The sequence below is a fragment of the Morchella importuna genome (assembly GCF_003444635.1).
Source record: "Morchella importuna strain M04M26 chromosome Unknown Morimp01GS008, whole genome shotgun sequence".
In the NCBI taxonomy this organism is placed as follows: Eukaryota; Fungi; Ascomycota; class Pezizomycetes; order Pezizales; family Morchellaceae; genus Morchella; species Morchella importuna.
In genome coordinates, this window is record NW_025763405.1 from 1,291,155 (window position 1) to 1,306,411 (window position 15,257).

General features: G+C 47.3%; 2 protein-coding genes across 2 annotated transcripts; both read left to right on the forward strand.

The window, feature by feature from the left end:
- Positions 1-10,610: 10,610 nt before the first annotated feature.
- Positions 10,611-12,720, forward strand: LAJ45_03798 (uncharacterized protein; the record flags this gene model as incomplete). The annotated part of the gene is made up of 3 exons (XM_046113382.1): positions 10,611-10,775; positions 10,851-10,962; positions 11,105-12,720. The coding sequence occupies 3 exons, from the start codon at positions 10,611-10,613 to the stop codon at positions 12,718-12,720; spliced, it is 1,893 nt and encodes a 630-aa protein (XP_045973675.1).
- Positions 12,721-12,798: 78 nt separating this feature from the next.
- On the forward strand, positions 12,799-13,641 carry LAJ45_03799 (uncharacterized protein; the record flags this gene model as incomplete). Its single annotated transcript, XM_046113383.1, has 2 exons — positions 12,799-13,434; positions 13,495-13,641. The coding sequence occupies 2 exons, from the start codon at positions 12,799-12,801 to the stop codon at positions 13,639-13,641; spliced, it is 783 nt and encodes a 260-aa protein (XP_045973676.1).
- Between the last annotated feature and the right edge of the window lie 1,616 nt (positions 13,642-15,257).

Here is a 15,257-nt window from a genome sequence, read left to right on the forward strand (position 1 = left end):
TGCGGACATAAATCCTCGTACGGATGTGTGTGGATGGCAGTGCAGAAATGACCGGTGCTTACTACAGCTAAGGTCAAGACCGTCGACTCGGTCACTGCCACTGTAGACAATGGACTTTTTCCCATTACGTAAGTGCGTGCCACGGTCTACACTACATGTATATGTAGATTCTCTTCAATCCTGGAAGACGCTAGCAGCCGATAGATACGGCTAACTTTAAACCGAAGTCTAAACTGAACAGGTTTCATTCTTAGGTCACAGGAGCGACTACACATGTAGACCAAGTCTCATCTCCATCTCATTAATCAACCTACCTTCGGTTACATACTTATCGTCTTGTCATAATTACTTATTCAAATCAAGAAACCACTTGCAAAAGATTATACCTATATGAATACTGCTGGTTATTGGTTATAGATGATTCGATTTGATTCATCGAGTGATGGCTGGTGAGTGCGTTATTTCATCCAAGAGAGTGAACATTGAAAGGCTCACATTCCTCACATTCCTGGGCCTGTAGCTACCATCCATCGTCATGTGTCGATCACTGTTCCATGAGACGTGGATTCTGCTTCTTTATTTCTACCCTATCAATCAAGATGTCGACCTCCCTAAAGTTAGTCTGAGTACATACATGAGACTGAGAAACTCTGGTGGTAGGAAAATTCGGGTTTTAACTAGATGCAGGTACACATTTGCTGTTTGTTAATACCCGAAATCCTTGCTTTCAGCGGGTAATATTATTCCAAAGCTGACAAGAAAGAATTGAGGTATTCGCCATCCCCAAGGCACAACCCCGTCCCCCACGCCCCTCCTACCCACACCCACACCTAGATCAATTGAGCCGAAGATGAAGACGAGTAATAGAATCAAGCGGATTGTGTTTTGGAAACCTGGATTTATCTAGCTTTAGCCCGCCTCTGGTCTAGAATGCATCATCTTGGTACACTTACTATGATCTACATAACCGAACTCCAAACCCGTTTTTATCGAATAGGCGAGAGAACAGACCTGTGGTATTAATTCTAGTTATCATAGGTATGCACCTAAACTTTCCTCGAAATAAAGTATCTTGGCAGCATGGACTTTATTTAGATTTAATGCTTGGTCCTTTTGGGAGAAATCGACTCTTTCTCAATTCGTGGAGTGTATTTTGTATTTACTGGCTCGCTCAGATGTCCTTAATTTGAAAGTAACCTTCCTGGCCTATGAGGCCATTGACGGAAAACCAGCTCATCATCAGGGAGGAAGACGGGATCAGTCACCGCCTCGCTTACCCTCTTACTTTAGAACCAAGGTCGATATTCATGAAGATTTTCTGCAATCGATGCTAGCTGCCAGCAAACTTCAGTGAAACTGAAGATTCCTACACGAAAAAATCTTATTCCTAGGGGGCGACATGACTAAACCATGCAAGTAGTAGGGGTTCTGTCGGAATCTCTCCCCGCATTCCCGCCGCTGCCTCCACAGAAGACTACCCCACATATCGGTTCGACCCTGGCATGACTTATGCCTGGATATCTACTCTATCTAGGTAAAGTATCTGTCGGTCAGCTACATACATACATGTATCCGCCAAGGACGGGCCGTTTTAAATCCCTATTCGTCCATTTATGTGGAGTGGATGGATTAGAGCTCAGGAAACCAGTTACTGACCGACTGACGTTGTACTCGCGGGGCTACCTGTTTTTTGTGCTCAGGTTTGCACTTCTTTCCCACTCTTGGTACCGTAAAAACATGTCTCACATATCAGGTTACCCCCTGAATATATTTTGGATTTTACCTTGTCACATCGCCGCAGGGGAATCGATCCACAATCATGAACATACAACATGACATTTTTTCTTTCTTCCTCGTGATAAACATAGAAAAACGTCACAGCATCTCATTCATTGGCGGAAATGAGGGCCGCTATTCCGTTTTTGAAGATAAGATAACTAGAGGTATGCAACCTCAAGAGAAGGAAGTATGATTCCAGAGGGCACACTAAAATGTTACCAGGGGTACGTTGACTTTGACATTCAAGCTAACAGCCACTAGATGGTCGTGTCGTACATTGGGTTACAGCAGTAGAAAATCTAGAATGTCTCAGATATCATATATTCGGTGAGCGCTGAAATGCAGTATCGACTTGAAAGATGCATGTATGTACGTAGATAAACCGGCTCTTTTTGTTCAACTTTGCCGTTTGGATTGGAAGGTGAGAATCTCCCGTGTGTGCATGTTGTGGGATTGGATGAAAACCGAGGATGGGGTACTTTGTTGTCCCAAGTTTAACATATAATTATAACTTCGCACTGGTGTTGTGAGCTCATTTACTTACATTAGCTCAGTGGTTTTTAGTATCCACATCCAGTACATACTAGCTCACGTAAAATATGCAATTACTTAGTGAGGCAAGGAGATTACAATGTACGTTGTACCTACGATGTGGACTTGTTGTGCCGTAAGACAGTGAACTGGCGTCGGCGTCATGTGAAAAGATATGCTTGCAATAAATAAGGCTTTGGCCGTCAAACCTACATCCAGCTAGTCTGAGCCCTTTACACATATCAGCTAATGTATTGACCCGGTATATATATACGTACTTGATTCTAGGAAGACCGGAGTGCAAAACAACGAAGCAACAAGGCATCTGACATGTCCCGGTGGTCATTTTAGACACATGATAAAACTCTTCCTTTTCCTTTTGCTGGCTTAGACAATTATATTTCGCGAATTCAGTAGTCTCACTCTATACTTATTGGGTGTAAGAAACGCCTCTTACTTGCTGGAAGAGGTATGGCACACTTACTGATGGTTTGGGCACGGAGTGTATGCCATTTCTAGTAATTGGGCCCCTTGTTTATTGGTTTGGTGACCACAGTTAGGGTTAACATTTGACTGCCCGCTAGCGTTTCTCGTAATACCTCGAGCCGCTACACACCTCAGTACAGTACTTTGCATGCATTGGGCGCTTTTACGGAGGAACGGGACATGTAGAGATGAAACTATGAGGATGATGCTACCGCTTGGGACAGCAGACGCACGATTCTAAGCGAGCTGGCAGGCAGCGTTAGTAGATAGCGCAATTTGTGGCTTGACCCTTCGATCTCACATCTTGTCGCCCTGCCCTTCTTGTAATATTGTTTGTACCCCTCCCGAATTCGTTGACGTGCATGAACAGTCGCAGCAGTAGAGTAAGGCAGGTATTGATGGATCTTAGTATCGGTCAGTCTTCTTTCCATAGGTTTGGTTTCTACGTCCCAGCCTCATTGATACATACTCTCCTCCGGCCGCTCTGATTTCGTACAAACAGAGTAAGTTATATATATGGTAGCTTTCATATTACACATAATATGCAGCACTCACATCTACTCGTATTTCACTGACGTTTGTGGACGCGACTGATATTGCATGCCATACAAAAATACACCAAGCTCATGATTTTGGGTGTATGCAATAATGGCTCAGTTCAAAAACGTCAGTGAAATACGAGTATTAGGGCCTCGTTGCGTGGTTGATCAATTGGGGAACGGTATCGTAATTTGGCTACTAGCCTTTCACTATTCTTGACCATGAATGCATATGAGACCTTTGCAACGCACTGCTCTACTACACCAACACTATCCGTCAGGAATCAAATCCCTGTCTGCATGCATGGCAAGCATAGTCCTATGCTTACGGGTACCTGATCCTACTCTATCACAATCCAACTGTAAGCGAACCGAGATACAATCTGAAGGAAGTACATTTCCGCAGTTTTCAATATACATACCTCGGCGTGGCCGCTCTCGCGCTTAGATAGGAAACAGGGGGGTTACTTAGGTAAATACTCTTGATCACCACCACGGCCCCATCCCTGTCGCAAATCAAACTTTCGGTTCGCTTCAGTAGTCCACTATAAACAAATGAATTTGCATATAGAGACGCTATATTACCCAGCCAGGTATATAGCACACATGTAGCTCACATAGCTAGGGTAGAGAGAGAAAAAAATCTCTAGCTAGGGATCTGTATTCCGCAATGAGTAAAATTCCCGAGGATCCCATCTACTTCATGGTACCTTCGCACTTATTAGGGGTGAAGCCACAATCAATTCAATCAACCCTTGTGTCATATCTCTCTCGTTTTTCTCGCTCTCGTTCTCGCTTTTCTATGCGTATTATCGTTTCCAGAGTTCTCGTACTCTATCTGCGCCAGTAGAGAATATAGAGTTTTTCTCTCTCTCTCACGCCCCTGAGACTTGCATGAGTCACTGCCTGATACCCCGCTAGACGGAAGGGAGGGGTGAAAATTTGTCCAATTGCAAAGCAGAGTACCCCTCTACCTTGCTCATAACACAATTGAGAACATATCCACGTTGTCACGGGGATCCGGATCAGAGAGCTAACAAAGAACTATCTAGAAGACCGCTGAATGTTCTAGACGGCCACTAACTACACCTGGGGGTCGATTAGCATCAGTTTGGGGTTCATCCAACTGCCAGAGGTGGCATGGGGCATACTAGCTCTTGTTGAGCATGGCAATTGCAAAAGAAGCTCCTCACTGACAGAAAATCCAAGGACCGGTAGGTGAGGTAGCACAATTCCAAGATCATAGCCCAATAGATTCTCGATCTCTGCTTAGCTCCATCAGGGGGGTGAACATCATGCCAGGGATGAGGCGCGAGGAGGGGGGTGGGGGGGGGGGGGGGGCGTTATTTCTTCTTTTCTCTCTTCCCTTATCGCGTCCGGCAGCGGCATCTGGGACCAGATAAGATTTTGAGTATCATGATTGAGGGTTGGCCTGAGTTTCTAGAAAAGGATGTACGGCCTAGAGCGGTGGGTAGAGTAGAGTATGATATGATGTATGCAGGGAAGCGAACGCAGCGTAGAAACAGGTCGTGTAGCCTCAGTAAAGTATGTGGAGTATACTGTGGAGTCGTCATCATACATCATGTACTCGGCCGACTAGCTTTTCTTACCCCTAAAACAGGTACCTACCTGTCTGTACCCAGGTTTCAGCAGCTACTACTAACATGTATGTAGCTGGAATAGAGAGAACGCTCATAATCATACTTTATGTGGGTTATTGTTTTTCTTTACTAGTAGAGTAAACTACAATATTGTGACATTGGTAGCTGCTACCGGTACGCTGTCGAGTCTCAATCAAACATAAGAATCCATACTCAGTCATAAGCAACTAAGTAAAGTAGAGTAACAAATCTCCGCAAATAGGGGCGATTATGGTTCACGTGGCGCCTGCATAGAAGTCTGTTATGTTCCTGTCAGTCATTGGCACGTCGAGTAGTATTTGGTTGGGTCTGAACGCGACGTACAAGACAGCAGAAAAACAAAGGAAAGACACCAATCGGAATTCGGATGGCACATACCCTAAGACACATGTCCCTTTTTGGTCAACTTATTACTTATTAGCACTGTCTATTCACCGCCATCTGTTTCAGCACCCACTCTTACATTCTTTTCCTTTCTCCATGTTTTAGTAGCCGGTAGGCAACGGAGCTTCGGAAAAACAACAAATCCGCACGCGAATAGTAGCCTAGCCGACCCAACCAGCTGAAACCAAGCTTAAGCAACTGGCTAGGCAAGCGAAACAACCGTAGAAGAAAATATTCTTGGCAGTACTACTGACTGACTCTACGTGACTTCACCACAGGCATACGATTACGATCTGTGACTTTGCCTTCCCCCCTCCCCCCCTTCTTTCACTCCAGCTTCAACGCGGTGAAGAAGATGGGATGCATATGTAGAAATATGTAGTGTAATATGTACTCAACAGTTTAGGTCAGCCTCTGCATGCATCTCCTCCCAGCGCGCCCAACCCGAACCATGCAGTTCTATTATTACTACAACCCAGAGCGTTGGCTCGGCCAGTAGTAAACCCCTACCCTACCCTACCCTACCCACTCTTACTTGTCCACCACACCCCCAAGCACCCCAGAACCGGCCGGCCGGCGGAGACTCGGCCCCGTACCCCGTGAAATATATTAAGACGAAAACGATAATCCGGCCCCCACATTACCGAGAAAACTACTGTGGTAAGAGAGGGGGTGGGAAAAAACGACATGAGCTCCCTCCCGAGCCCTTGAATTGCCCCAAGATCCTTGTTCAAAGACTCTGTATGATGTATCTTGGATAGGTTGGGTTGGGTGGAGGGACGTGAAGGAAGGGACTAGAAGTCTGTACAAGAACGAAAAGACAGACTAAACGTATTTTTGCTAAATTGAAAATGCTCCGGTCACGTTGCTGGGTGAATTCTGTCAACGCACAAGACACATCTTTTTTTTTTAAGAGGGGGACAATCAAATAGCAAGTCTAGTCTATAGTAGTATTTGACACCTGCCTACCCGCCTTACTTGAATCTGGAGGTTTGGAAGGGGAGGGGGAGCTGGGGGGAAGACAAGGCGCGAGATTAGATCCAAATTTCGCCCTTGTGGTGCAGTTCTTGTGGGCCTATCTGTCACCACATGTACGCACTTAGGTATGGGACAGGTACAAATTGATCTGGTACTTATCATACAAGGTATAACCTGAATGCAATAGTAAATATATGTATTTATATCATCTCCGCGACTTCATTTGAGAGTACAGTACCAGTGATAGTATAGGTAGGGTTAGAGAGAGATATATGTATACGTACGTGAATTAAAGAACATGAAAGGAAACTACTCGTTTGTTTAACTTCATTTATATAGGTACTACTATTCATGTATAATATTTATAATATTCCTTCTGGCCTGGTGTCACGTATCATAAATGTAGGTACAGCCAGCTGCCTCCCAGCTTCACTGCGCCTCATGCCCAAATCAAAGGTGCCGCATATGACGGAACGAGATCGCGAAAAAAGGCACTGTATTTCCCTAGCTGTAGAGTATTTGTAAATTATTTCTAGGAAACAATTTTAAATAAGGGGCTCATGAATTTGAATTGCGGTATGGTTGATCAAACGGTGCCGACGCCGTCCATTGATGATCCGGTCCGAAAAGTATGTTTACTTTCCCAAGCGTCCTTACTTGGAAATAAAGGTGGTTAGAATAGCTTCCCGTCTAGAGCCAAGGAAGAAGGGCCGCGCCCGTCCCGGGAGCACGCCCCTCCACACCATCCAGCGTCTAGCGTGAATGCAGGATATCTGTCACTCTGCTTGGTAAGGTTGGTAAGGTCACAAAGAGCACCCCTTGAGGAAATCAAATTGGTTGATCGAGCGTTGGCCGTATCTCATCCCCTTCTAGACTCCAAAGTATGATCTTGTTGTGCTAGAATCAAGTTCAGATCCTCACTCTTCTACCATATCGGGAAAGGAGAAGTATCCTTCGATTATGCGGGGTGGTTGCTGGGGTGCATAATCTTGCCATCCCACTAGGCAGGTATCTAAGGGCTGGAGGAGCGTTTAGCTTTGGCCCACATGCTTGAATCTGGGTCCCTGGGACTCGGGGTATGCTTTCAGGTACAAGATACGGTATACGTATATTTTTGTATTTTCCGTCAGAACCTATGACGGGTCCAACACCCATTTGTCCTTGCGAGAGGGGGAATGGTAGGCATGAATTAAAATGATCAGATGGACCACAGTTATCTGTCATTCGTAAACACCCAAAACGCGTTTTCGTCCCGTGGTTATGTTGGGGAAAGAGTGGGGAAGAGTCAGTATAGTAGAAAATGGTCGTGAGAGATAAAAGTGGAATTCACATATGAAGTCTGACTTTCGGGTTTTCGGGCCTCCTGTCTCAAACTCGGTCCATCTCTAACGCAGTAATATTTTTTTTTCTTTTTTTCTTTTTCGTTTTCGTTTTTTTTTTGCCTTTTCTTGAATATTTGGACGTGCACCTAGCTAGGCCAGGCATATACGGAATGGTGCAAGGTCTTATGACGAGGTAGAATCGTCTGCCAGGAGAGAACTTTTTAACGATCCTGTTAATCCCGTTGCCAATCTCGTTTACAGCTGAGCTGCACTAGGCGAGCCTGTTTTTCGATATTGATTCTCGTATAAACCGTTCTACTTCTCTATCCCTTCTCCAATCATCGTATCAACAAGGCGTTTCACCATCTCCATAGTGTCTTCTCGGCACTGTCTCACTACTCCCATTTGCTCCCTCCGGGAATTCGGTACCGACCCGAGGCTTCTTTCTCGGAAGCCGAACTAGTTAGTGTGGGGAGGGTGTAACGGCTTTCGGCAGAGGACCGCGTGAATCGTTGCTGGAATCTTGTTAGCACGCAATTACTTTTGTTAAGGTGTCGATTAGGTTAGCTAGGTTAGTGTTTTGATATTTTCACAGTTATCGTTTGATTTGTATTTTGGTGATATGTCACGGTACTCTTTCTCGGCGCAGCAAAAACTGTGGCGGGGTATCTCATTCGGACTGGTGACTTTCTTTTGCGTGTATGCCCGACTCGGCCGGCCGTTGAACCCTTGCCTGGTCATACTCCACGAAAGCTTTTTTTCCCTTGCCTAGCTGCTTGGTTTACATCTTCTAGTGCCACTTTTATCATCGCGGGGTGTTGCGGTTCAGGTACAACGGAGGCCTGTTTTTCCGTCCGTGTCTTTCATTTCATCGTCATGTTGTCAGCTGTCTTGTTTGTGGGGATCTAGCCGACACCACCGGCCGGGGTGTTTATTTGACCATGGATTGATGCTGACGAGTAGTCTAGGCAGGGTTGGGGAGCAAAGTAGACTAAAGTGACAATCAATAGTACCACGCGGTGTACGCCACTAAAGCAATTGGTATGTGGTTTTGGGAAGGCACGATAGTGCTGATTGTATGTACCTACTGACGGGGACGAGATGTACAGGGAGGGAAGGAGCATAGTTCTGGACTAGAGGGGCATCAATTAGTAAGTAGAGAGGTCTCCCTTGACTATGAAGAAGAGGGTAGGTCAATTGACATACGTGACATGACAGATAGAGACAGATAATTGGGTGCGGGATCTCTGTCTGTGGCCGTGCCCACTCACTCCTTTCATCTCGAAAGAATAGAACCCCGAATTCGTAATCATAAAACTGTTTGAGTCGAATATCGATACTCTAGAACGTGCCCGTCTGGGGTACACGCAGGGTTTTGACTTCTCTTTTTTTCGGTCAGTGAGGTGAAGTGAGGTCAGAAATATCCTAACGCTGAAGGGAGAGTAAAGAGCAAAAAGCAAGACAGAGAAAAAAAGCAAACAAGACAGCCTTGCAGCAGCAAGTGGATTTGCTTCTTACGCGAGAAAGCTGCAAATTCGATAACGACCCCCCAGTGTTCTGTACCCCCGAACGTTCTATCGGGTCGGACAGAGAAGAAGGTGTGTTACTCTACATGTAGCTACAGTACCTACATACCACTTTCCTTTCCGTCCCTTTTTGAGTCCCGTTTTTTACTTTCCATCTCTATCTCCCACTATGTACCTCTTTTCCCTTATCCTATGCCAGCCTTCAAATCAGTTTCCCCATTCCTTTTCATCGGGATGAATTTTCTTTTTCATCTCCTCTGTTCATCTGTTCCTTCTCCCCTAAGTGCAGGCCAAGGCAAGGCAGGCAAGCATCGAACGGCTTTGCATCTCAGCAGAACCTCTCATGCCACGATTCATGCACTCCCCTGCACGTGTGAATTCCTTACATGTGCATCCAGACACACCCGTCCCAGCCTACTCCTCCTTCCTGAGACCCCAGCACGCCGAACCCTAACCCAGTATTTGGGAAGTGGAGGTGGAGAGCATTTGCACTGACCTGCTTGGGTCTAGCGCTGCTGTCTCCACCCCAAGCCAGCCAGGCACACCCCTCCTAGGCAGTGCACTCTTGTTTGAACTCTCTCATATTCATGTCGCCTGTCGGTCTGGGGGGGGGGGGGTAGGGGGTTGAAATTGTGGTGTCCACATTATTGTAGGATAGGGAGCGCACGCATACATAGATAGAGAGCGCCAACTGACTGATTATCCGTCCTAACAGCAGCTTTTTTTTTCTTCGCTGGACGCCTATTCTACTCTCACGGGTCTGCCACTGAATTTTTTTTTGGTTACCGTTCACGAGGGTATTGAGTTTTTTTTTAGATCGAGTGCTTGATTGCTCTTGATTTGGGGTTAGCAGCAGCAGCGCAACGAGTGATTATCGGAGCAGCAAGCAGCAAGTAGCAGCAACACCACTACGAGCGAAAGAACGACGAGGGTCTTCACCACCTCTAGAGTGCTCTACCACCGGTCACGAATTGCCGCCACCTTCATCTCTACTAAATCCCCATTCGTCCCCCCCCCCCCCCCTTGCTACCGTCTCCGCTCTTTTCCCTCCCCCTCTCCCCACTCTTTAGAGGCTCTTATTTGCTTGTTGCCCCAGGTTGTTGAAGATAAACTCCTCCCGCCCATCCCATCAGCTGGAGAAGCATCACCCAACATCCTTCTCCACTACCATCACCTCCCACATATTATTTTAACTTACCCAGGAGCAGTTCATCTAAAACTGCTACCACAGTGGTTCGTTGATTATCTATTGCTATTATCACGACTTCAGTACTCTGGCCATAGTCACCGCCATAGTCTTATTCTTCTTGAATACTTGATCTGCCCTTCTCATTTCATCTGATATCTAATATCTGCTCGGGGACTAAAGTATTAATTGGCCTACACTCACTCACTCCTCAATCTGTCTATCGCCATCAATCACAAATGATGCTCTCACAGGCAATGCATCAGTACGCACCTAGTCCACATTTCCAGTCGCTACCTTCGTCAAACGGGGACGCAATGATGAACGAGGGACCGGTTGGGATGTCCCATCAGTCTTCTGTATCTTCATCGGCATCATCTTCTCATAAATCATCTTCAAAACAGGCACGTTACTACAATCACCACCATAGTCATAACCATCCCTACGATGATGATGGTAGGATTAACAATGGGCAACAGATGAACCAGATAACGCCCGGCCCGATCCGGAGGAGGATTAGTAGGGCCTGCGACCAGTGTAACCAGCTCCGCACAAAGTGCGATGGGAAACTGCCGTGTCAGCATTGTGTCGGTAGGTACCCCGGATCTCCCCGACTGTTGCGTACTTTTTTCTCTCGGTTGCGCTTTTTTCTTTCCTTTTTCTCTTTTCTTCTTTTTTTCAATCTTTGCTTTTTTGGTGGGGTGGTTGGTTTGGTTCACTGACGATGATTCAGATTTCACACTAAAGTGCGAGTATGCGCGCGAGCGCAAGAAGCGAGGTAAAGCTTCTCGAAAGGATATCCAGCAGCAACAGGCTGCGGCCGCTGCAGCAGCGCAACAGATGGACAATTCCTCGCCAACGGACATGCGTCGGGCGTCTTCCGACCTGCCGCCGCCGCCCCGGCCTGGTAGCAGCAACGTTCGCAAGCAATCGTCATCCGCGGCAAGCACTAGAACGTCGCTCGGTGATCTCCACGACATGTCGCAGCATCAAATGCACCACCACCACCTCCCCCCACAGCAACAACATCACCACCACCACCTTCCCACTCCTGAATCCCCATCACTACAACTGTCGCACGATGGCGTTCCCTCGGGTATGCCCATGCATTTCGATCGTATGTCCCCATTCCAACATCAATCGCCGAACGGCGCCGGGGCGCCATCACGAATGATGCCGGGGCAGTCGGCGCATGGGGGTATATCGCAGCCAGGGTCTGCCACGGCGAATGGATTTCCGGTGAATGAGTTTGTGCTATCACCCCAGGGTCACCCGAGTCACGCGATGAATTTTCAACAGAGTGCTGCGTCACCATTGTCAGGGTTTTTGGGTGGGCACTCGCCTGAGGATGGATCGCCGTCATGGCTCTCTATGCCCTCGCCTCCGACGCAGTCATATTCAGCTGGTATAAGGTATCCGGTCTTGTTGCCGCTACTACCACACATAACACAGATTATCCCACCATTGCTTGCGTGTGACCTGTTGGATCTGTACTTTACGAATCCTACGACTGCGTTCTTCCAGCCAGCTTCCCCATATGTGCTAACCCATATCTTCCGGAAGCGCTCGTTCCTCCACCCCCACAACCCACGACAGACCTCCCCCGCTCTCCTTTGCGCCATGCTCTGGGTCGCTGCACAGACATGCGATGCCCCTTTCCTCGCTGCCTCCCCTGCTGCACGAGGAAGAGTGTGCCAGAAGCTTCTTGAGATATGCATTAGCCTTCTTCGGCCGCTTGTACATGTCAACTTGACACAGCCTGCACCCCACGGACACCACCCCTCTGGAGAATCTGAGAACGGCTCCGCAGGTGTTGGCCTTGGTGGACTTGGAGGTGCACCTGGCGGTGGCCGGGAAGGTGTAGGTGCGGCGGGAACCCTGGACGATGTGCTCACATATGCGCATCTCGGTATTGTGATTTCAGCGAGCGAATTCAAGAGCGCATCACTACGATGGTGGCACTCAGCATGGACACTGGCGAGGGAATTGAAGCTGAACCGCGAACTCCCCGCCGAAAGTCTGGTTGACCAGATGGGCGAGGACGACATGGATGGGCATCACTCGCCCTCTGATACAGGCCCGGGAAGCGTCCACTCACATCACACGGTCAGCAATGGCCGCATGTCTGTCAGCGAGGAGGATAAGGAGGAGCGCAGGCGGACATGGTGGCTGCTCTATGTGGTAGATCGCCACCTTGCTCTATGCTACAACCGCCCCATTGCGCTCTTAGATGTAGAGTGCGAGAACCTTTTACCTGCCTATGGACGATATTGCTTGGCAGAATGGAGACTTTTATACTCACGACCCTCACAACATGTACGCGCAGCACCCGTCCTCTCCGTCACATAGCGGTCTAGCGCATCGCCGTCTCGGGCCGTCGAACTTTGAGGTCACGGGAACAGGCTTATTCGAGTTTTTTTACCGCTTATGACGATTCTTGGGGAAATAGTGGACCTCCACCATGCCAGGAATCGTCCCAAGTTTGGTGTGAGGCAGGCTGGTGCTGAGGGTACCGGTTCCTTTGGCGGAGGCTACGATGAGCTGGTACAGCAGATCACCCAGCAGTTGGATACGTATTCGCGCAGCCTGCAGGAGTTTGAATCGGCCAACAGTTCGGCGATCAAGGAACGGACTGAAGGCGGGATTAGTGAGGAGGGGCCCAAAGAGGGGAATAAGCAGCTTTCGGAGGCCGACATCCAGCTGAAGATTGTTGTGTCATACGGGACTCACGTAATGCATGTACTCCACATCCTCCTCTCTGGCAAGTGGGATCCTATCAGCATGCTTGACGATGACGACCTCTGGATCTCTTCGCAATCATTTATCAGCTCCACCGCACATGCTGTTTCGGCCGCTGAAGCTATCAGCAACATTCTCGAGTACGACCCGGACCTAAGCTTCATCCCGTACTTCTTTGGGATTTACCTGCTGCAGGGTAGCTTTTTGCTGCTCCTGATCGCCGATAAGCTGCAGGGTGAGGCGTCGGGTGCTGTCGTCACTGCTTGTGAAACAATCGTTAGGGCGCATGAAGTTTGTGTGGTAACACTAAATACAGAGTATCAGGTATGTACCTATTCCCTCACCTTTATATCCGAAAAGCTTGTTTTCTGACATATCAAATAGAGAAACTTCCGAAAGGTCATGCGAAGCGCATTAAGTCAGGTGCGCGGCAGAGGCGCACCAGAGGATATGGAGGAGCAGAAGCAGAAGAGGCGGGAGGTGCTACAGCTTTACAGATGGTGCGGAGATGGAACCGGACTCGCGCTTTGAAAGCAGAAATGGATTCTACGACCCTTCTCTTCACAGACGACTACTACCATTGGACGAACAAGGACAAGAAAGAAGCAGAGGAAAACGACAACGATATCAACTGAATATGACTACTATCTGACATGTATAAAAGACGCACGAGTCGGTGTAACAAAAGCAGAAGCGGCAGTACGGAACGAAAAAAGGATACCCACGGTTTTTGTTTGGTTTTTGTTAATGGCGCGAAATTTTTAAGGAGTGCAATGGGGGGTCCGGGGGGGGGGGGGGGAGGGCAAAAAGAGAGAAAGAAAAAAAATATCGGTGTTGTTTAATTTGAGCATAGGTGGTGTTGGAGCTCGGGGAACAGATCTGGACATCTTCCTTTTTTTTTTTTTTTTTTGATCTCTTGGTGTTTTGAATTCTTTCCTTGTGTTTGTCTTTTTATCTTTGCTTTTATTTACTTTGTGGGCGTTAGAGTACTTAACCGCAGGCTGCGTGTTCAGGCTGGTGCTGAAATGGGTGGCTTTTTGGGTTCGTTTATTTTTTCCTTGACGTTTACTGGCCGGAAACGTGGAATTTAGCGGTTTCTGGCTTTTCTCGATATCACTGTCTTATTAGGAGCCTTATTTTCTTTTCCTCATTGTCAATTGATCCATACTTACATCTCCCTTTCTTACCTTCTATAAGTTGATCCTTTCCGGGAAAGGTTTCAATTAACTTCTCTCCCCCAAAAACTTTCTTGTTTACTCTTTCTGTTTTTATACATGTGCAGATTGGTTAGCTGCCCTTTTTGATTAAAATATAATACAATAGTGCAGGAAACAAAAAAAAACAGTTTGAAAGAACAACGAGTCCCAATATGCATATTTCGTTATATTGTTATCGCCGCCTCAGCTTCTTTCTTATCTCCCTCGCTACGTCACAACCAGACAGAGAAGCGAGCGAGCGAGCACCAGGGACAAATCGGGTGATCCCGTTGAAACATAGTCTATAGAGTGTACTGCCCCGGTTTTTGTTTTTTTTCTGTATACCGGAATATCTTTAGACCGGGGAAGGCGCCGGGGGGGCATGCGATATGTTCATTGTTGACAGGCCAAACCCGTTTTCTTCGGAAACGAGTATTCACATGGATATCTTTTCCTTTGCCTTCTCCGAAATCCGGACCAACACCCACCCCCCCTTCCCCCTCCCTTTTTCTGCGTGTTTTTATTTTATTGTCTTATTTGGAATAAAGCACTCTAGTCTCACTCGTCGCAATCGAGGCACCGATGTACGTCGGTGAAGATCGTCGTGCTTAAGAGAAAGAAAAAATAAAGCGATTTCTGCGTGTCACAGAGAAGCACTCAATCTCAAGGCTACAGGTTTAATATATCTCTTCTATGCATCTATGCACCATCAGAATCAGAATCGGGAAGAAGACCCTCCTTGACTTTGAGGTACCGCAGGGGTTCGATTTTTCCGATCTTTTTTTGTTTCGCTGATCGAGTCCAAGTGTGGATATGTAGGTACATATTTTACCTGGGATAAAAGCGAAGCGAAGAGGGAGGAATTAAATACGAAGAGGAAGAGAAGGAAGAAGCAATGGGTACTAGGGATCGAATGGGAAACGCCCATCTTGCAGCTTTCGTATATTGCGA